Source organism: Bos grunniens, chromosome 19, assembly GCF_055505025.1.
Source record: "Bos grunniens cultivar Pamir isolate PY7600 chromosome 19, Bosgru_T2T1.0, whole genome shotgun sequence".
Classification (NCBI taxonomy): domain Eukaryota; kingdom Metazoa; phylum Chordata; class Mammalia; order Artiodactyla; family Bovidae; genus Bos; species Bos grunniens.
The window spans coordinates 1,018,558-1,041,484 of NC_141183.1; the positions used below are offsets into that span (position 1 = coordinate 1,018,558).

Below are 22,927 nucleotides of genomic sequence, written 5' to 3' on the forward strand. Positions count from 1 at the left end.
CCGCAGAAGGTGTCTAGAATAGAAAATGCAAATTCAATAACAACAGATAATCTGAATCCTCAGGTCGCATTAGTAAAGTTCACGAAGCCTGGATCGGGTTGCGGGGAGCCCAGGGGCCAGCACTCTGCCCTAGAAGATGAGACTCAGAGGTTCATCGCGAGGTGAGGGCTGTAGGCTGAAATGCTCTTTAGATGCGGTAAACAGGCATTAACAAAGTTAACAACATGCTGTGCTATGCTACGCTACGCTAAGTCACTTCAGTCGTGTCCAACTCTGTGCGACCCCATAGACGGAAGCCCACCAGGCTCCCCCATCCCTGGGATTCTCCAGGCAAGAACACTGGAGTGGGTTGCCATTGCCTTCTCCAATGCATGAAAGTGAAAAGTGAAAGTGAAGTCGCTTAGTCGTGTCCGACTCCTAGCGAGCCCATGGACTGCAGCCCATCAGGCTCCTCCGTCCATGGGATTTTCCAGGCAAGAGTACTGGAGTGGGGTGCCATTGCCTTCTCCAAACAAGATGCTACATCCTCATAAAAATCTAGAGAAGATAAAAGCAAAACTTGAGATATTGCCAAAGGAATAGAGGTAGAAACAGAACAAAATGTCCAAAATAAGACAGAGTATGTAACTGTAGGAATAAACAGTGATAGGTTAAATTTTTTTAGTAAGAAAGGTATTGATTAGCTGACTTAAATGAGTATATGCTATTTATAAAAGGCACAACTAAAAGTTACACAAAAGTTATATATAGAAAATATGTTTTATCACTTGTATTCAGAATAAAAGAAAATGTAATACTGTCATATAAATTAACATCAACACAAGTCAATAAACTGGACAAAGGAATATATTTTTGCTTGAGAAAGACAAGAGTCCTTATGAAAAGATATAAGGAATACAGGAAAAAATTGACATAGTCATGGGGTGCTTTAATAAATTTTTCTCCATTCTTGACTGCTCAGGGGGGCAAAACCTAAACAAATAGGAGATCTCAATAGCAGTTTATAAAACTGCCATATTTCTACTTCCCACTCTTTAAATACGACATATTAAATTCTTACTCCAATGGAGCAGTTACAGAACTCAGTAAACCAATAAATTTCTGAAACTCAGCAGGACATATTTTTACCACAATGCTTATTAGTAAAACCAGAAATTAAATTTCAATCAAAAAAATTGCTGCATTCACCAAAAACTTTTGTTTTTTGAAAAACACCATTGAAAAAAAAAGAGGAAGTTAAGGCAAACCAGAGAATGGGAAAATAAAGGATTCACAAATATTTCCAAGAACTCATATCTAAAATATAAAAGAAATGTTACAACACAATAAGAAGAAGACAAACAACCCAGTTAAAAATAGGCAGAATATCTGGACACCTCAGAGAAGACTAATAAGCACATAAAGAGATGTTCAGTGTTACCATTCGTCAAGGAAGTGCAAACTAAAACCAGGAAGATGCCACTGCGTGCTCTTGGAAAAGGTTAGAATTGTAAAGACTCGCTGAGGCTGCCAAACACCGGTGAAGGTAAAGGTGTGGGCAGACGTGGCGCTTTCACACTGCGGGTGCAAAAACGCTCCACGTGCACAGCCGTCTGTCAGCCATTCCCGTCCTGTGTGTGTAACCAGGAGAACAGAAGTCGTATCCAGACAAAGACTTGTACACAAAAGTTGTCAGCAACTTTATTCACAAAAGCCCAAAACTTGAACAACCCGAATATTCCTCAGAAGTTGAAAGGACAGTCAAGATGCAGTGTATACAATGGAATATGACTTGGGGATAAAAAGGAATGAGCTGCTGATACCTGCAACAGACGACACATCTCAGAAGTCCCGCTGGAGGGAAGAAGCTGCAAACAAGGGCCCCTGCTGTGTGCTGCGTGCCTCTTCGATGTTAGGATGCCCCAGATGACGTCAGCTTGTTTGTTTCGGCAGAGTACCAACCTGATTTGTTCCAGAGCAGAAGTCTCTTCTTCTGTGGGTGGGTTCCAGTTTCAGTCAAGTCTCCATCCTTGGCTGTGCTGGGCCTCTCAGGAGCGTATCCAGACTTGGTGGTGATTTAAAGCCCTCCACACAGTAACTCCAGGCACTCACGGGACATTCTCTGGGGTACACCATATGCTTGGCATGAAACAGTTCTCAATAAATCTTAAAAGGACTCAGATCTTAAAATCATACAAAATTTGTTCCTTGACCCCGATAATAAATTAGAAACAAACAATAATAATAAATCTGGGAGAATACCGTGTGTTTGGAAATTAAATAAGACACTTATGAGTAACTCATGGAGTAAAGGAGATATTACTTAAAATTAGAAATTACTTTGAACTGAATTAAAACGAAAATATGGCATATCAAAATTTACAGAATGCAGCTAACAGAGTACTCAGAGAAAAGCTTGTAACATCTATCTCCAAGAGGAACATTCTCAAATCAGTAACCTAGTTTTCGTCTTAAGAAACCAGACCAGGGAAAGCAGGCTTCTGCTCAGGGAAGCAGAATAAAGGAAATCACAGATATTTACATATGTATGCAGTATATATATTTATTTATGGAAAGCAAAGAAGTAGAGAACATTAAAATAGAGAAAGTCAATGAAGCCAAAAGTTGGTTCTTTGAAAAGATCGAACAGAATTGACAAATTTAGCTTGACTGCTGAGGGTAAAATACAAAAGGCGAGGAGAAACAAATGACCGCAGCTAGGGACGCAGAAGGAAGGGATGCCGCTACTGATCTTACAGGGACGCAGAAGGAAAGGACGCTGCTACTGATCTTATAGGGACGTAGAAGGCAAGGACGCCGCTACTGATCTTACAGGGACGCAGAGGGCAAGGATGCTGCTACTGATCTTATAGGGACGCAGAAGGAAAGGACGCCACTACGGATCTTACAGAAAATGAAATAATTATAAGGTGGTACTTTAAAAACTTGGTGCCAACAAACAACAAAAACTTAGGTGAGGTGGACAAATTCCTAGGAAGATGCAAATTACTGAAACTGTCTACAGAAGAGATAGAAAGTCCAAATTGTCCTATGATAGATAAGGATATTTAATTAGCAATTAAAAATCCTTTTGCAAGGAAAAGCCCAGGACCAGATGGCTTCCCTGGTGCTGTGTACTCAGTTGTGTTTGACTCTTGGAACCCAGCGAACTGTAGGCAGCCAGGCTCCTGTGTCCGTGGGGTTCTCCAGGCAAGAAGACTCTAACAAACACTGTGGTTCAGGCAGTAGTAGGATCAAGCAGTGTGGATGGGAAGAACCATTTTCCCGTCCTACCTCTAGGATTCTATTTTTCAAGACTCCAAGGTGTGCATGATGTGTGTTCAGGGTTGTTTATTGTGTGTTATTTATCAAGGGTAAAAAAACTAGAAACTATATGTCAAAAATATATATATAGTTGGACTATAAAGAAAGCTGAGCACCGAAGAATTGATGCTTTTGAACTGTGGTGTTGGAGAAGACTCTTGAGAGTGCCTTGGACTGCAAGGAGAGCCAAGCAGTCAATCCTAAAGGAAACCAGTCCTGAATATTAATTGGAGGGACTGATGCTGCAGCTGAAACTCCCAGTACTTTGGCCACCTAATGCAAAGAACTGACTCATTGGAAAAGACCCTGATGCTGGGAAGGACTGAGGGCAGGAGGAGAAGGGGACGACAGAGGATGGGATGCTTGGATGGCATCACTGACTCAATGGACATGAGCTTGAGTCAGTTCCAGGAGTTGGTGATGGACAGGGAAGCCTGGTGTGCTGCAGTCCATGGGGTCGCAAAGAGTCAGACACAACTGAGCAACTGAACTGAACTGATGTCAAAAAAAGTCAGAGAGAATGTTAAAAAAAAAAAAAAAAGACTTGGAGAGAATGTGATCTCAGGAACCATTAAATTAGAAATCCATCTTCCTCTTTCCTCTGCAAAAACTGGCCCCTTTAAAATCAAACCATCTTGAAGATCCAGATGCTAACCCCCTAGTTACTGTTTCCAAGTTAACTGGAGCAAACAAACAACTAGAAAGAAATTAAAAAAAGACGACGACGACGACGAACCCTGCCCAGCCAGCAAGTGATGCTGCAGTAGAACAAGACCAGCTGGGGCTGAGAGAGGGCGTCTGTGCAGTGGATGCGGAAACCGCCGCGCAGTCCGTCCACCTTCACGCCCCACCGCTGTGCCCTGCACCAGCGCCATCTTCTGTCTTCTTTCTTCCTTCGCCAGTTCTCTGTCCCTCTGTTTGCTTCTCCCATTGCTGGACCTCCAGAGTTCGCATGTTCCTACCTTGCAGATATTGCATCTCTGTGGACCGGTTACCTGATCTGACGGAGGGTCCTCTGTGGTGCATGCGGCTGGGGTCCACTTCCCCCCACACTCCCTCACCCGTGTCCTGTCTTTGCCCGCGGTCCTCACCGATGTGTCCAGTGGTTCTGGATTCAGACTCAGTAAAACGTGACAGTGAGAGCGGCTGATGGGAGGCGATGCTCTGTTTGTTTTCTGCTGGAAGAAAGTTCTGCGTGGTTTCAGTGGCAGGTGGTCTTGCCAAGTGCAGCCGAGCTTCTCAAACACGGAAGTGCCTTTGGTGTGAGTGGAGCAACAGGGAGCAGCCCCACGTATAAAGGAGCCCTTATAGCCAGGCTCACTGGCAGATGGGACAGTTCTCACGTAGCAGATTTTAACAGGCAGTAAATACAGTGTATATGTCAAAACACGGCAAATCGGACCCCTCCACCTCAGACTGTCAGTGGTCAAAGTGTGGACGCGGCTCGAGCGCTCACGGAAAGCCAGTCAGCAGGCTCCTTATGAGGAGCAGCCACGCTGCTTCTGGACATTTCCGCAGCCTGCACTTTCCTTTTCTGCTGTTGTTTTTGAACTGCTCTTTTCTCACTGAAGTCTTTTGTGTAAAAGCCAGGAGAGCTCAGGGCATCTTTTTCCACTTGGAAACCGCTGCACATAGAAGACAACGGGAATTTGAATTAAACAAGCTCTGAGTTTGTTTTTGAAAGCGAATTGCTGTTTGAAAAACGAGGCCCCTGAGAGAAAATGGAACAGACTTTAACTTTTTTAAAAAGTTGCTTCACACTGTTTCTTTCACTTTGAAGAACTTTTTATCTCATTTAAGACTGCTTAAATAACCCAATTCTTACTCCAGTGGTGAAATCCATTATATATGTTAGCTGTCAGCAATTAGTTGTGGAAAATATACATATTTTAATTGTGAAAATGTATTACTCTTAGAATTATTCCTGTATATGTGTATATAATTGTATTTTTTTAAAGAAATAGGGTTCTGTATTTACCTATTCTCTGTGAAACAAATAAATGACTGAAAAAGACAGCTATGTCTTTTGAAGTATTGGCAGCAATTCTAAGGTGAAACTTTTTCATCTTGTAAACTGACTGAATGAATGTCAGCTCACCACTTCCTCCTGGGGCTTCCACTCAACCGCTTGACTTTTCTAGTTAATTTTGCTCCTCTTGAAAATGTATTCTCATTAAGTGGCTGCTGCTGCTAAATATCTGGCTTTAAATTCTGTTCCTTTATCTTTGTAGCCATCAGCTACAAGGTATTAGCTTTATACTTGGAAAGCCCACGGTTTGCTGTGAAAACCCAATTTGGAAACCCTGCCTTTGACTAGTGAGGTTGCTTCTGGGTGCTGGTACATTTGAAACTGATTAGCAGCTTCTTACAGTCTAAAAGATTTTGAGTTTAATTCATCATCTCATGGGAGAAAGTGAAAGTGAAGTCGTTCAGTCGTGTCTGACTCTTTTCGATCCCATGGACTGTAGTCTACCAGGCTTCTCTGTCCATGGGATTTTCTAGGCAAGAGTACTGGACTGGGTTGCCATTTCCTTCTCCAGGGGATCGTCCTGACCCAGGGATCTAACCCAGGTCTCCTGCACTGCAGGCAGACGCTTTTCCCTCTGAGCCACCAGGGAAGCCGCCTTCTCATCGGAGAAGGTAATGGCAACCCACTCCAGTACTCTTGCCTGGAAAATCCCATGGATGGAGGAGCCTCGTGGGCTACAGTCCATGAGGTAGCTAGGAGTCGGACACGACTGAGTGACTTCACTTTCACGCATTGGAGAAGGCAATGGCAACCCACTCCAGTGTTCTTGCCTGGAGAATCCCAGGGACGGGGGAGCCCGGTGGGCTGCCATCTCTGGGGTCGCACAGAGTCAGACACGACTGAAGCAACTTAGCAGCAGTAGCATCGTCTTATAGTTGCTGTTGACTTCATGAAAAAACTCTCAAGTTACAAGGAAGGAGGAATGTTATCTGAATATATCTGTGCTTTTATAAATGTAGATGGATAACAAAACAGACTGAGAGAGACAAGACTCAACATACAGACCATCCATTCTCTTGTCCTTTAAGGGCCATGCTGGCTCATGTAATTAAATAAGGTCTTTTTAGACCAGCTTGAAGGTAATAGAATATCCAGTACAAACAGAAGCATTTTTTTTCTCACTTTTTGATGATAATGGGCAAATCTGTCTCTGCTTTCAGCATTTGAAAAATTTTGTCTTCAAATGAGATGAGGTATCAGAGGTAAACTTCTCGAAGCATATTTAAGTATTCTAACAGAGTTTATTGTGTTAATCAATTCCAAATGTCAACATCCAAAGCCTATGGATAAATGTTTGGTTTTGAAAAACAAAATTAAAGAAATCAAACAAATAATTAAAAGAAACCTTAACTCTCATCCTTAAATGCTTAATAGAGTAGTAAGTGAAACTTTACTTACTACCAAGGAAGACCTGGACGAATTGGGCAATGGATCTTGTGTATGGATTTGAAGATTCAGTGTTATAAAGATGTCCTAAAATATGTTTCCATGTTCTTTACTCCATTCCTGTTGATTCTGCCTTGGTTTAGCCCCTTCTAATACCACACTGTGTGTGCATGCTTAGTTGCTCAGTCTCTGTCCGATTCTTGGCGACCCAGACAGTAGCCCACCAGGGTCCTCTGTCCATGGGATTTCCCAGGCAAGAATACTGGAGTGGGTTGCCATTTCCTCCCACAGGGGAACTTCCCGACTCAGGGGTTGAATCTGTCTCACCTGTGTCTCCTGCATTGTAGTGGGTTCTTTACCAGCTAAGCTATCGGGAAAACCCGTAAAAATGTCAGTTCTCCCCAGATTAATCTATAGAATCAACACAATCCTAAAACTCAAAACATTAGTGCTTTTTGCTGGTGGCGGGGTGGGGGGGGTGGTAGTGGTAGGGGAGTGAGGGAAACTGGTAAGCTGATTCTAAAATCTACATGGAAATACAGACGTCTCAGAGCAACCATGGCAACCTTATGCTACCAGAACTTATAAATACTGCTGAATACTGAGACTAATATTAAGCTATATTCATAAATACAGTGTGGTTTTGGCACAAAGATGAACAGTGTTTTAGGGGAAAGAGACCAAAAGTAGACACACACATTATGATTACCCTGATTCATGTCAAAGCAAGTATTGCTGTACAGCAGGCAAAGAAGGGGCAGGTCAGCAAATGCTTGCTGTGGTAATGAGGTACTGAATAAAGCATCCACATCCAGGGTTGATAAAGAACTGCTACAAATAGATAAGAAGGGGAGAGATACCAGACACGCGTCCGCTGCTTTTCTCTGTCAAGGATGTTAGTTTCTACTGAATCTTCAGTCAAGCACTGCTGCTGCTGCTAAGTCGCTTCAGTTGTGTCCAACTCTGTACGACCCCATGGACTGCAGCCCACCAGGCTCCTCCGTCCATGGGATTCTCCAGGCAAGAACACTGGAGTGGGCTGCCATTTCCTTCTCCAATGCATGAAAGTGGAAAGTGAAAGTGAAGTTGCTCAGTCGTGTCTGACTCTTAGGGACCCCATGGAGTGCAGCCCACCAGGCTCCTCCATCCACAGTACTGGAGTGGGGCGCCATTGCCTTCTCCAGTCAAGCACAGATAATTGCTTATCTGTGTTGCTGCCATTTGTATCTGTCTTATCTGCCTATCTGTCTGTCTATCCTATCTATATCTATACATATCTGAAAATATTTGAAGGACAATTTCTTATAGTTTATCTAAATATGTATTAAATACAGCAAAATTGTATTTGTCTATAGACTTGTATAATTGTCTACTAAATTATATATGTCAGATTACTCAGAACCTAACAACACAGGAGAACTTGACTAGAGAAAGAACAGTGACTTTTTACAACCACATCTGACAGAAATGCCAGATCCTGGTCCAGTGTCCATTCCTAGTCTCTTACTAAAACAGCAGAGCCCTGAGTTTATTTAGGGCAACATTAGACACAGTTCTAAATCGGCAGTCTCTCACCTTGTAGATGGAGTGTGGCTTCTAATGCAGAGAACTTCTAACGCAGTGAATGAGATGGAAACAGCGCACTGTGCTTGCTCCTGACAGGAGCTTGCGGGAAAGCCCCTTCAGACTTGTAACGCAGTGAATGAGATGGAAACAGCGCACTGTGCTTGCTCCTGCCAGGAGCTTGCAGGAAAGCCCCTTCAGAGGGTTTTCAGCAGCTGCTCTGGACCCTTAACCCTTGTCCCCTCACCCCAACCCTTTGGGGCTGGGGTTCTGAGCTGCAGAAACTGCTCTGGGGCCATCACGGGAGGCTGAATTGCAGAGACCCGAGCCCTGACGTCTTTGAACTGCCGACGACGCGGCCTGTTCCTGAACGTTTCGTGACCCGAGGGGAACAGAGCGCTGGTGTTGCTTAAGCTCTGGACACTCAGACGTTCTCTTTCGTGGAGCTCAAGTAACGCTCAAGACACCAGCGTACACCCCTCTTCATCACCAGTGAACGTTAGACATTCACAGAACCACACCCGAGCCCTTTTCTGCTCCTAATTTGATCACCAAGTTCTACACTTAGCTTTCTTGGAAGCCAGTTACCCAATGAAGCAGTGGGTGGTTCTTTTTTCCTTACACTTGAAGTTAAATGGAATATGGAATGATGTATGATTAAGCAGAATCTTTTGTATCTATGGCAACTGAAAACCTTGTTTCTACACAAACTTCAAGTGTTTTACAAGACTTGTTTATTTATTTTGGTTAAATTGTGGAAGGAGAATGGAGTGGGGTCTTGCATTTTCGGTCAGTATAAAATAACACTTATAACACTTTGAATTTTTCTTAATGTTTCGGTATAAGAAAGAGGTCTTTCATGTGCTTTAAATTGTTTTCTATTTTGATTATAGAAGATAATTTTTTGAAGGAAGATATCCTATTTTTATAAATGTTGCATATACAAAGCACTTCATTACATTTAAAATATTTTAATAATTATTGTTATTTGTAATACTCAATCTGTGCTAAAGTAGAATAAGAACCAAAAATCAACTTCATATGAAGATTTGTCTTAAAAGCACTGAATAAACCAGGTCTTTTCTCCTTGATTTTCCTTTCTTGCCTCCTTTCTGTTTTGCTTTTGTCTGCCCTCCATTCATCCTTGAGAATTTAATATGTATTTATTCTGCACACCGTGGCAATTAATTAATAACTAAGATACAACAGAATTATAAGTCATAGTTTCTTTTATTTGGGAGCCCGCTGTGTAGATGAATAAACGAGGCTTAGAATTTGAAACACTCCTGCACTCTAGAGAAAAGCACCCTGTGCTGGGAAAAGGGAAAGTTTCATTTTCTTGCTCCCAGAGCACAGTAAGAGGAGGGTGTTTCCGTCTGTTGTGGATCAGAGAGCAGACCCCTCCGCCAGGAGGGGAGGCTCGAGTCAGCCTTGGAGAGGGATGGCTGGGTGAGAGAAACATGGAGGGTTTTCCAACAGAGAGGAGCAAAGTTGCCTCGTGAGTAGCCGCAGTCGTTTGGGAAGTGCCAGGGGAGCCAGAGCGCAGGGGTGGCTCCTGAGGACCAAGTCACAGGCCTCTGGGTAGAGGGCTGATGCGAAGAGCGCTCACTGGAGGCGAGAGTGCCTTGAAACCCACGTCCTGAGTTAGGAAACAACGTGGGCTCCACCATGCGTGCTTTAGACATTCCTCAGCAAAGCTTATCATGGGACTGAGGGCCTATGTTGGTCGTCTTAGAACTCTGATCGCTGAATCTGGAAGCTGCCGGCCCATGTGTATGGTTCAGTGGTTTCTAATATATTCAGAGTCGTGCAACTATCATCACTCCAGAAAAAACCCCACCCCCAGCCCCCGTCACCCTAGGCAATCATTAGTCCTCTTTCTGTTTCTGTGGATTTGACTCTTCTGAGAGTTTAACACAAATGAGACAGTACAATACATGGCCTTTGCTGCCTGTTCTCTTTCACTTTGAAGACTGTTTTCAAGACGCATCCATGTTGTAATGTGTGTTAGTACTTCATCCGAATAATGTCTCATTGTATGGATATGCCGCATTTTGTTCAGTCATCAATTGATGGATGTTTGGGTTGTCTCCGTTTTGGCAGTTACGCCATGAACATCTGAATACAAGTTTTTCGTATGGATTATGTTTTTCATTTCTCACCTAGGAGTGGAATTCCTGGTTCTTATGGAATCCATGTGGGTTCACTGTGTCATCTCTATGGTTAATCTTTTGAGGAAGTGTGAAATTGCCTTCCATTGTGGTTGCATCATTTTATCTCCATACCAGCGCTTGTGGGGATCTGATTTCTCTGCATCTTTACCAATCCTGTTATCATCTGGCTTTTTGATTACAGCCATCCTAGTGGGCGTGCAGTGCAGGTTGCTATTTTGACTTGAAATTGCCTGATGCCAGTGGTGGTGGGCATCTTCTCATGTGCTCGTTGGCCATCGGTGTATCTTCTTTGGAGGCATGTCTTCCAATCCCTTTGCCCAATATTAAATTGGGTTTAATTGCCCATTTATTATTGAGTTGTAAGATTTCTTTATATATTCTAGATGCAAGTCCCTTTCCAGATAGATGCTTTGCAAATATTTTCTCCCATTCAGCACACAGCAAGGCCTTAATAAAACCTTGTTGAGTAAGTATTTGGATGTTCAAAATTGTATTTCTGTCACAATATTATTGTCACAGTAAAGTTTAGTCAACTATATACCAATGATAAATTCCCTGATTTGAAACTATTGAAACCTATCAAGATAAGTAGACACAGCTGTCACCATTTTATCATCTTTAAATTCAGCATTACGATTGGTGAGGTGTTGAAAATCCATCATTTTAATAAATGTGCAATTGACAAAAATATGCACTGCCATTTGTCACTTAAGAGTTTGATATTTGATTTTTAAACTTTGCAGATGGAAAAGGTGGAAGCAGACCTGACTCGGTCCAAGTCTCTCCGTGAGAAGCAGTCCAAGGAGTTCCTGTGGCAACTGGACGACGTCAAGCAGAGATATGAGCAGCAGGTGCGTGGCCCCGAGGCCCTGAGGCTGCCGTGCGCTCATCTCCTCCACACGCCCCGCTCTAGCACAGCGTCTGCACGACAGAAATACTTAGGATAGGCAAAGAGTGATTCCCTTTGCCAAATTAATGAATTATAACAAATAAATTAACATATAAATAAGTAGCGCAGATTATAAGAAAATCTTTAATGTCCCAGTAAATAAACTGGCAAAGGAAAGAAAGATATATAAGAAGTAAATTGAGTAAATGACCATGTAGAAATATCTTCAGCCTTGGTGTTAATAAAAATGCAAATTAAAGTGATGTACCATCTAAAGTTGACAAAAGTTTTGTAAAATTGGCACTTTTATATATTGCTAGTGGCATTTTAAGTTCATGTAGCCAAAAAAAATTTCTGTAGCATCTACTAAGAGTCATGAAAAATGTTTACATTTTCCAGCCCAATTATCCTTAACCTTGAAAATCAGACAGAAATATTCAAACAATGATGTTAATTATTTTTTAGGTGGTTGATTCTTTTCTACATGCTCTACTTTCCACTCTGTGATAGTCTTTTTAACATGACAGTCCCTTTTTTTAGGGTAAAAATAAATTTATATAAACTCCTTTGAAAGACTGTTAAGCTTCAAAGGCTTTTCTCAGAGTCTTAGATTTGAAGCCGTACCAGATTTTTCTCTTTTATAGTCTTGGTCAAAAATATTTAATAAGGAAAATTGATCAATTATTTAAAGGATGCATACTATTAATAGAATCCATACACTATTGCATCAATTTTTCTTATTTAATTTTCATGAAAAAGAAATTATATAGATGTTTGACGAGTGTATAATAGGAATTTTTGGAAAACCACTCAAAGACCTCTGAGGTCAGTGCAGATTTAGCCTGTTTCTCTTCTTCCTGTGTCGTGAGCTGATCATCAGCACCCTTGCTGAGAGCGAAGCTTCCGGACAGTCACTTATGAGGCAGGACTATGAGCTCCGAGGTGTTAGGAGAACATTTAATGACCTGATAATATACAAACTTTTTAAAAACCCCCTTTTAAGCTGAAAATTCTATCAACCAGAAAGGTATTCCCCTGACCACTCCAAACTGCCAACGATTTAAGGCTGGAAGTGTATCATGAGGAAAGATAGGCATAGAGTCGTGTCCCGTGAGCCAGCGCCACCATGTTCCCTGAGGGGAAGCCGAGCACACTCCTCTCTGTGCGCAGGCGGCCGTGGGCGGGGACAGGGGCGGAGGGCGGAGCTTCGCTCAGCCGTGGGAGGGGCCCAGGGGTGGGGGTGGGGAAGGGGGCGGGGTTTTGCTCAGCCGTGGGAGGGGCCCTGGGGTGGGGTAGGGCAGGGGCGGGGCTTCGCTCAGCAGTGGGAGGGGCCCTCGGGCGGCGGGGGTAGGGCTCGCTGTGGGTGCATCTGTGGGGTGCGGGGGCTCAAAGGCCAGTCACCACAGCCTCTGTGGGGTGCGGGGGAGGCCGGCTCTGAGTGACCAGGGTCCCCACACGCTAGATTTCCAGGTGCATCGCACGGCGATAAGGTGCGCGTAGTTACCGCCTCCTTAGACGCAGAGTAGTTAGCAAACGGGGTCCGGAATCAGCTTCTGAAGCTTTAAACCGCTGAAATTAAGATTGTTTACTGGGACTGAAGGTAAAATTCCACACTTCCTCTCAGACAGTCGTCGGCAGAAAGTATGCAGCGGGGGCTGGGTGGGGTTGTCGGGGACTGAGTGACCAGGAAGGGAGGAAGAACCTGGGACGATGGGCAGTGGAGGGTAAAAGGTAGTCTCCGTGGATTGTCCACCTATCAGGTCGCTGAGGAGTAGGTCAGTTCTGGTCACTGCGTTTTAAGCAGGATGATGAAAAATGCAAACATGTTCAAAGAGTTTCCAGAACTAAGGACGTGTAGGGTTAGGTCAGAGGAGTATTTCAAGAAGTAAGGATATTTGCCAAGAGAGGATGAGACTCGGGAGCATTGCACGTTATGTATTTTTAAATTCCAGGCCTGTAATAGGGAAGTCTTACCGTTGGTCTGTGTGATGAAAGTCACTCAGTCGTGTCCAACTCTGTGCGACCCCATGGACTACAGAGTCCATGGAATTCTCCAAGCCAGAATAGTGGAATGGGTAGCCGTTCCCTTCTCCAGGGGATCTTCCCAACCCAGGGATCGACCCCAGGATTCTTTACCAGCTGAGCCACCAGGAAAGCCAGCCTGCAGTCAGGAGGACACACACCAGGCCAGTCCCATTTCTACCTGCTTTACAGATTTCAGCCCCTTCCCGTCGTCACGGTCGTGCTGAGAGGCAGGTCCATTGTCTGTTGCTCCATCTCCCAGTCGTGGAGACTGAGCTCACCTGGGCAGGTTACTGGCCAGAGGGGCCACCCAGTGACCAGGTGACGGGGTTGGACGTGGACATGAACTTGAGTTGTGCTCGTCACACTAACAGACCCTGGGGTGTCTGGAGACAGAAATTGAGCCTCTGAAGTGAAGTGAAGTCGCTCAGTCATGTCCAACCCTTTGTGACCCCATGGATTGTAGCCTACCAGGTTTCTCCATCCATGGGATTTCCCAGGCAAGAGTACTAGAGTGGGTTGCCATTTCCTGTTGAGCCTCTGGGTGAATGGTATTGTGGGAACATTTTGGATCGTTTCAAGGTTGTTCTTTCCTAAAGGCTTATTCCGATGTGCAGTGGTTTGTCTCATGAGAAAGTAAGTTTCCCTCCTGAGTGTGTGGAGGTGACTGTCCTGAGTGCTGGGGGCAGAGGGTCCCTTCCAGGTCCGACATCGGTGACCATCCGCACCTTCCATCAGACCCTAACCCGCCCTGTGTGGCTCTGGACAACTGCAGGCGGCTCCGAGTCCTTTACCTACACACCTTTCTACACCCACCTGCCTTCTCTGCCTGCCATTCAAGTGCAAGGATGACAACTTTCCCGTTATCTTGTCTTACTTTTCTGAAGAACGCACAAGGCTTGAGTGTTGTGGGTGCAGCGTTTCACTCTGGAAGGAGATGTACATGCCGACCACCAGCCCCAGCTTCTCAGGCCCGGGTAGGCGAGCCCTGGGGTGCATGAGCGCTAGGGTGGAGGGGCTGAAGCCTGCATCTTACAATGTTGGACTCACTTGATTATTTGGTGGGAAAGCAAAGAGGTTTTACTATTGAGGTAACGTTCATATTAAAACAAACAGAGACTTTTCCTGTTTTGTAAAATGCACAGTTCTCATGAATTTTGTAGGATAAAACAGGGCATTTCAAAGCAACTTGCAGTTTGCAAAGGCTGCTCCAGGCTGAGCCCTCAGATCCCAGGGGGTACTATTCATCTTCACCGCTGCGAGGGATGCCTTGGTGGAAAAGTTTTAGAAGCACTTATCCGGTCTAATTCTCACATTTTATAATGAGGGAGCCCGCATCCAGAGGAAATGAATGACTGGTGCCTTCTGGGCCTCAATTTCCTTACTCAGTGCTACTCGTGAGCCCCTCCCACGTAGAGAGCCCAGTGCCAGGAACTGTAATGAAGTGAAAAAAGCAGAGTGGTATTCTAAAACATTTCAGCCCAAACGCAGGCCTAAAGTGTGCAGATGTGGAGAGACAACATCAAACACATGGGATAAACACTCACACAAATATCCTGCGAAACCCAAGCTTTCATCAAGATTTCCTGTTTCTTTCCTGTATGACCCGTTGGAACAGAGAGACCATTCTAATTGTCTTCACAAGCCTCACTCCAGTTGGAAACAGACAACAAAGCAGGCGTGCTAGGATTTCCTGAACTGTGGAGATTCTTTGTTTTTGGCAATTCCAGCATTTCATTCTTTAATCTTATATTTTATATCTTCTTTTTTCCCTGCAAAGCCTTTAAAGGGAAATGTAGTTCAACAGATAAACAAGTGGCCAGATTCTCCAGGAAGAATAAACACTTACTGTTGAGGATGATTAAAAACACTGGACAGCCCAATCCCAATCCTTACACGACACCACTGTTTGGAACAAAATGTTTTGGTAGCAAAGACAAGCCAGGAATTATAGAAGATAAGAGCGCAACTGGGACATTTGAAGATCAGTTGAGATGTTTTAGAAACAGCATGCAGTTCCCAGTTTTTTCTCTGTAAATATTACCTAGATTTTTTAGGTGATATAACCTGAAAACATGGACCTGTTTTGAATCAGACTGTTAGTCTCCACTGGGAAAGGACACAGCAGAAAGTGAGGGTGGAGACAGGGAAGGGGGCCCAGTGCAGGGGGGCGGCACCCGTGGGTGGGGGCAGGGCTGGGCCTCAGCTGTTGGTTCGGGGGGCACCAGGCACAGAGGTCTGTGATCTGCAGTCAGAAAGCAAGGGTGTTCTGACTCCTGAGGGCTTCCTCTGTGCGACAGGGGAGAAGACCGTTTGTTGACACTGAAGACATCAGGTGGACAGGGGAGCCAGGGCGGGTGGAAGCTGTCTGAAATGACACTGGTGATGGCAGGGCTGATCTGACGGCAGCAGCTCAGGGAGTTTCTGTTGGGTGGCGAGGCCTCAGGCGAGGTTAGTAACCATGGACTTGCAGGTCTCCCTAAAAATTCTTCGAAAGGGATTTCTGTGTAATTTATTAATTTCTATGTCTAGTATGCCCGTTTTTCTGACTTACTGCTCACCTTATCATACTCTCTTTAAAAAGTCTTTCTTTCTCGGTTATCCTCTTCTAAGTTTGTAACAATCTTTGAGCCTCAGTTGCGGTCACTGGACTCCTAGGTGGTGATGAAGACAAGTGCAGACCCTGGTCTTTCAGATTCTCTCCCTCCATAACCACCTGATCCAGGCACGCAGCTGCACTGCGCAGCATTGGGTCCTCCAGGTACCTGGCGTTCTGGCGTCCAGACTGTGACGTGCTGGGAGCCCAGGCCCACAGAACCGCGGTGGCCGTTGGTGAAAAATGCCTAACGCCCCACCTCTTCTTCCCTTTTCCCCCACCTTTTCTTAGCTTGGAATTGTTAGTATCTAGGTTCGTACAAATGGCATCTTTCCCTCAAGTGGGATTGAAGGGGGCAAAGATGAATGTGGTTTTTTTTCAGTGACCATCACATTAAGATGATTTACTTCAGGGATACCTCATTTTACAAGGGGCTTCCCTGATGGCACAGTGGTAAAGAACTTGCCTGCCAGTGCAGAAGACATAGAGGCTCGGGTTTGATCCCTGGGTTGGGAGGATCCCCTGGAGAAGGAAATGGCAGTTCACTCATGCCGTTTCGCCTAGAGATTTCCACGGACAGGGGAGCCTGGTGGGGTACAGTCCATGGCGTTGCAAAGAGTTGGACACAACTGATACTAGAAAAACGTTTCCTAAGTAGTGAAATGGCTCAGCGATGATCCCACTCTCCAGGCTCCTTCACCGTCTGAGCTCCATCCTGTCCTTTGTCACTTAACTCACGTTTACTGAGCAGCCTCTCCGTGCGAATTCATCACTTAACTCACGTTTACTGAGCAGCCTCTCCGTGTGAACACTGCGCGGTGCTGCGATGTGGCGGTGTGCACAGTGGCATCTGCCCTGGTGGTGGGGAGCCCACGGCCCCCCAGCCTGAGGACGAAGTGTGAGGCGAGGCCGTGACCGCCGCTTGGAGACGCAGCGGGACACTGCATCTGAGTGCAGGGCCCGCTGCACGAGCGTGTCCTTTCATCTTAGATGTTAGACGGGCGAGGCTTGCTGATGATGTGGAATGGCGCGTGAAGGAGAGAGGGGACTCGGGTTTTCCAGCTGAGCAACCAGGTGAACAAACAGTTGTGACAGACACTGACTCACAGAGAGGAAGTGCCTGGACTGAGCTGGGGACGCAGCGACAGCTAGACGTGGGCACCAGAGGGAGGAAATGGCAAGAATGCCCAAGAGGAGCCTTCCCATGCTGTGCACAGCTGGGCCACAGGCTGGAGACGAGGACCTGAGTCTCCAGCTGTGTAGTCGTCGCCGGATGGGAGGCTGGATGGAGGCCAACAGCTGACTGCTGCGGTGGCAGGAAGGTCTTTGCCCCTTGATGAGTCCAGGCCAGTAGAGCGGGGGCAGCAGCTCAAGCAGTGCAGGGGGCACAGTGGGAGCAGCCCCTCTGCCGTCCAGCGTCAGGTGTGGTGGAGGCGGCAGAGGCTCGGGACGGCTGCCCCTCCTGCTGAAAGCCCCGGTGGCGGCCGAGCGGCGGCCGTGGGGTGCTGGGGGACCCCTGGGGTCAGAGGAACGCTGTGCTGAGGACCTCCGATGCTCTCCAGGCTCTGGGCTCTCACGTTTGCGTGCACTTGGCCCAAGAGCAGAGGCGGTTGTGTTGCAGGGCGCTCTTCCAGCACTTCCAGCTGGCAGCTCCTCTTCCTCCTTCTCGAGAACAAGGAGGGCGTTCCCTCCCACCTCCTGCAGCTGCCCCTCACCGCACCAAGGCTTGCAGAACGCGGTGTTGCCACCCGGTCACTTTGAGCTCGTCTCAGCTAGTATTTTGTGCTGTAATGCCTCCTTTTTTATGTGTTGGTGCATTCTGTCCTGTCTGTAACTTCCTCCTCTGGCTTTGGGATTTCTGCCTTTAAGGTGTATTACTGGGACAGCTGACCTTCTATGTATTGTGTACTGAGAAGTAACGACTTGCTGCATCCCATTTGTCTTTTAAAATAAGATGAATTAACAGGTTAATAATATAAGATTACTAACAAGTCTTCAGGTAGTACTGGAGAAGAAAATGGCAACCCACTCCAGGACAGAGGAGCCTGGCGGGCTGCAGTCCCAGCGGTCACAGAGAGCTGGACATGACTGAGTGACTGAACAACATCAACAGGCAGCATTTGCTCGCACTGAGCTTGCTGTCGAACAGTGCCGAGAACTTAGGGTTCATATTCGAGACCCTCAGCGACTTGGCCGTCCAGCCCGCCTGGCCTGGTCTCTCAGGCCTGGCGTATGCTCCTGCCCCAGGCACTTGTGTGGCGCCTCCGGTGGAGGGAGGAGGCCGTGGTCAGACTGTGGCAGGATCCAGTCTGAGGGCGAGGTCTGTGCCTTCAGGGGCCTCAGAATCCCGGCCGGAGTGTGCCAGGGGTGCGTCGTGGGTGGAGCACCATCCTTCTTGGTCTCCTGTTTGATAATTCCTTGTGAGTCAACCTTGCAATTTCTATGCAATGCAACCATTTTCTCTCCCAGACCCGGCCCGTGCTGTCTAGTCCAGGATCACAGAGGACTGGCCACCAGATGACTCACCAGTTTGCTTTCATGCCTGGCCAGTTCCGGGCCCACCACTCAGTGAGCACTTAGGTCTTCCGTGATGGGCCTCCTCCCCGCAGAGCACTGACACAGAGACTTTGCTGAGACTCCTTGTCCAACCCTGCGGATGTCATCTGCTGTCCCATCCTCCACACGGTCCCTGCCGCGCCACCTCCTGGTCACCATGAACTCCGTTACACGTGACTGTGGTCAACTAGACGTGTGCAGTAGCTCCAGGTGAAGGGACGTGCGGCTTCAGCTCACTGTTGAGACGTGCCCATGTGCCAAGGACATGTATCTACACTTAGGGGCTGGGCTGAATTTTAACACAATCCACCTTGATGGTGGCATTATGAATATTATCCTTAAGATGTTCCTGAAACGTGAGGGTTTTTCTCCTGGACTCCACTGTTAATCTGCGGAGGACCCCCCTGCCTGAAATTGAAGACACTGAGGAAAGAAAGGGCTTGTGACGTCTGGACTCCACTGTTAATCTGCGGAGGACCCCCCTGCCTGAAATTGATGACACTGAGGAAAGCAAAGGGCTTGTGACGTCTAGCAGTTGGTCAGGCAGCACTGGATTGGGCCGTCAGGACTGAGCTATTTCACTTGCAAAGGCTCTGCAGCCTGGAGACTGTTCACTAACCAGCCTCACTGAGCAGCAGGCCCTAACACAAGAGCAAACTGTTTGAATAGTTTAGTTTATGAACAGCTATCTTTAGGCTTCAAATGCCATTATCTCTCTTTCATCTGTGCCTGGTTTTGAAAATGAATGAAGTGAAATGTGAACATGAGCAGGATCCCTTCCTGCCTGTCGGAACTCCTCAGATAACTCAGCGTTTCTGTGCAAGGGCGCTGGTCATCGAGCCTGGAGCGTGGCTACACCGTTGCGAGTCCCTCAGCCAGTCCCAGTCTCACGTCTTTTCTTGGGGGAGGTCTATCAGTTACTTTTCCTTAGAGTATCGTAAAATATTTTGCTTTCTATCAATTTGAATCACACCCATTCTCTTCATTTTTTTTTGAGACTTTTGAGAATCAGATCTGAGTAGAACGTTTTAGCTCCTTCTATTTCCTTCTTACATGTTTAAATCTTCTACTAAGGTATATAATTTCATTATTATAATGCTTGATAGTATAATACTGAGCAGGAATAATAATGTGTCCAAGATTATTCTAAAAATATCCCAACTCAATAATTCATATACTTGGCTGCCTGAAAATGATGCAGTAATGTCAATAAAATTTTAAATTCTCTTTTTTGGGGGATTAACATTGTAGTTGTGTGACTCACAGAGTCAACCATGCACATTTATTTTAAATAATCATAGAAAACTGTTCCACTTGGCATAGTATATAAGAAGAATACTTATATTTTTCTGTTTATTGCCTAAATATGAAGGAAAAATCTGTCATTTTTAAAAGACATAAATTCACTAGCATGCATCTTTGTTCTCAGATGCAAAATAAAAATTTCCATATTATTTTATATGCTATCTTGTTTGATATGTGTGTGTATTCGAGAATTAGGACACTTTCTTCTAAATAGTAGAAAAAATGAATGAGTGAGCAGGAATTGATCACTGATTTTCCCACTCTCAAAGAAAAGTCACAATAATAAAACCGTTTTGAAACCTACATTTAAAAGCACTTTTAATCTGCATTCTGTTTCTTAATTTGCAATTAGAAGATGAGAGTGTTAAATCTCCAAAGAAAATAGCTCCTGAAGTGTGGTGTAGGCTGCATGCCTGGAGAAATGAATGCTATAGCTTTAAGATAAGGTAGTCTGGTGATTCAGTGCACGAAACTAGATCGATTTGGAGCAGGCTCCTACTGTTAGCTTTTTTGAAGATGGATTCTCACGCCGAAAATAACACCACATATTCTCGATAACAGCAGTTTTCCCCCCTGAAATCCACCAAAACTGAAGAAAAATCCAAGTGACTGTTCCTCGCAGCTGTGTGGCCTGGAGTTCACTGGGGAAGCTGGCGTCCTGCAGTCCCCATTCAGCACCTGCTTCAAAGGCAGCCTGGCCGGCTATAGTGTGCGGGCCAGGTAGGGTGCCATTGTGTGCGGCCCGGAGGATTAGTATCAAAGCTGCGGCGACCAGGCCCTCGGTCTCCGGCTGCCACTCAGTCTAGCAGGGCGCAGCTCAGACCAGCCAAGGTCACCGTCTCCAGCGTGGAGTGGACTGGGAAAGCACCCTGAGAATGGCGTGCTTTTTATGAAATCATGGCGCGGGCTGGCGGCGCAGCAGGTGCCCCCTGGAGCACACCACATCTGTTTGTGTTGGTGTCCTGTGGCTGACAACGAGATAATAGAGCTTTGAGATTTATCATTTTATTTTAAGAAAGACAACTGTATATACAATAATCCAGATGCGTACTTAGCTTCTATCTTTTATTTGAAAACCATAAAGAAAACAGACCGATTTAATTGCTGTTTTTACGTGTATATATTTAAGCAAAACGCAAAGTGTACTGACTATTAACCATTTACAACCGTTGCTGGTCAGTGATACCCAAATTCTTGGGGAGGAGATACCTAGCATTCAACATAATTATTTTTTTCAATGTTCAGGCATTTGTGTCAACAGATTGCAGAAGGATTTACTGAATATGCCCAACTGTCTTGAATATTGGGAGGTTTAGATAAAATCCACCGCCCCCCCCCCCACCCAATGAGAGTATTTTAAGGATGAGGTAATGATGACGCAAAAAATAAAATTTTCAACTTGGGCAAATTAGAGAAAAATTAAGCTGTCCATGAGTTGTCATGACGACAAGGATGTTCTGTTGATGAACTGTCCTCATTGTCCAATCAGATAGTAGAGCTGAAGCTGGAGCATGAACAGGAGAAGACGCACCTATTACAGCAGCATAAGGCGGAGAAGGAGAGCCTAGTCCGAGACCACGAACGGGAAGTCGGAAACCTGGAGAATAAGCTCCGCGCTGCCAATATGGAGCACGAAAATCAAATCCAGGAGTTCAAGAAACGAGACTCACAGGTAATTACCAATGATATTTGATAAAACGGGTATCCATTTTTAAACAATCATCAGAGCGTTTCATGTTTTCTCCTTATTCTTGTTGGTGCACGCTATTTGATCATTTGCAAAACTGACATATAAATGTGATTTTTTTTTTGTTTTCTCCCCACCCCCCCTTTTTGGGGGGATGAATAAGGCTTTAACTACAGAAACCACAGGTAGCCAGATTAAAAATCCCATGGCGTGCTATAACTTGGCCCCTTTTTTATAATCTTGTCTCAGTTCCTTTCATGATGGATTTTTTTTAAGGTATCTGCCCCTTACCCCTCCCCTCAGCCTTAGCAAATCCCTAGGAAATGTATCAGCCTCACTCCTTGCTTTTTGTTTTAATCTCTGTAGGTAATCAAGCAGCTGATTTAATATTTGCTTTTCCTTCCTAGTGTTGCTTTTCTCCTTTAGACTCTATATTTGATTAGATTACTGTGATAATAATTGATAAAAACGCCTCCAGAGAAGGGCTGTTTCCCACCAGGTCTGTCGCTTTCTCCTACGTGCGCATACACACGCCTCCCAGCCTCATCTCTGTAGTCCCTGTTGGAAGCCATTTGGCAGAATAACCCCCAGCTGTGGTAGCATTTGACTCTTCAAACTTATGGATGAAATGTGCACTGTCAGCATGGAAAATTATCTTTATAAATTTCAGATGAAAAAAAAATCTTATTGGGTGTGTTTCTTTGCGGCACGATACACTCTTTAGGGCACATATAATCAAAGGCCTTTAGTGCGTCCTCTCAGGGAGGTCGCTGTGAAATTTCATTAAAGAAAAATTGAAGAGCAATTGGTAACAATAAAAAGATAATTTTCTCTTCTAACAAAACCATATCATCCACGAGGTCTAAATACCCTTTTCTTATTGAAATCTCACCATATTATCCACACCCCTCACAAGCTTCTCCTCAGATACATTCCTGCCCAAATAATATAATTTTTAAGCAAAAGAGATAGACCTTCTATTTGTTTTAAGATGTGTTTAAACAATTTTATAATTATCTGAACGTACAAATTCTACTGATTAAGTAAGGTGTTAGAACTCAAGCCAGGGCGGGAGGCAGGAGGCAAAGAATAGGAGTTGTTGGTCGCTTTCATTTGACCTTGAGTTGTCTTTTACTTTCGGATAACGACGGAGGCAATATGAATATACTCAGCACAGGCTTTTTTTTTTGTCAATAATATGGATTTCTAGGAAAATTAGGTGAATTTGTTTTGTGGGCTTTGTTAACTAAGAGGTGGTCATTGTAGCAGCCATGGGACAGCATAGGCAGGTGGTTCCTGTGAAACCAACATGTGCTGTGTTTCTGCCTCCGACCTCATTAGAGCCTTCATAAGATACATGCTGGTCTTTTGAGGGTCAGTCATGCAGTTTATTAAGGGTGTTTTCACACTTAGATTC

General features: G+C 45.1%; 1 protein-coding gene across 44 annotated transcripts in view; it reads left to right on the forward strand.

Moving 5' to 3' along the window:
- Positions 1-22,927, forward strand: part of CEP112 (centrosomal protein 112) — a 315,095-nt gene that overhangs the window by 132,125 nt on the left and 160,043 nt on the right. For all 44 annotated transcript variants that reach the window (XR_015146986.1, XR_015146978.1, XR_015146981.1 and 41 more), the window contains 2 exons: positions 11,199-11,306; positions 21,313-21,495. Coding sequence is in view for 37 of the 44 variants with exons in the window: in XM_086355752.1 (XP_086211878.1) it covers positions 11,199-11,306; positions 21,313-21,495 (291 nt within the window). In the remaining 7 variants the exon portion in view is untranslated. The remainder of the gene's footprint in view (positions 1-11,198; positions 11,307-21,312; positions 21,496-22,927) is intronic.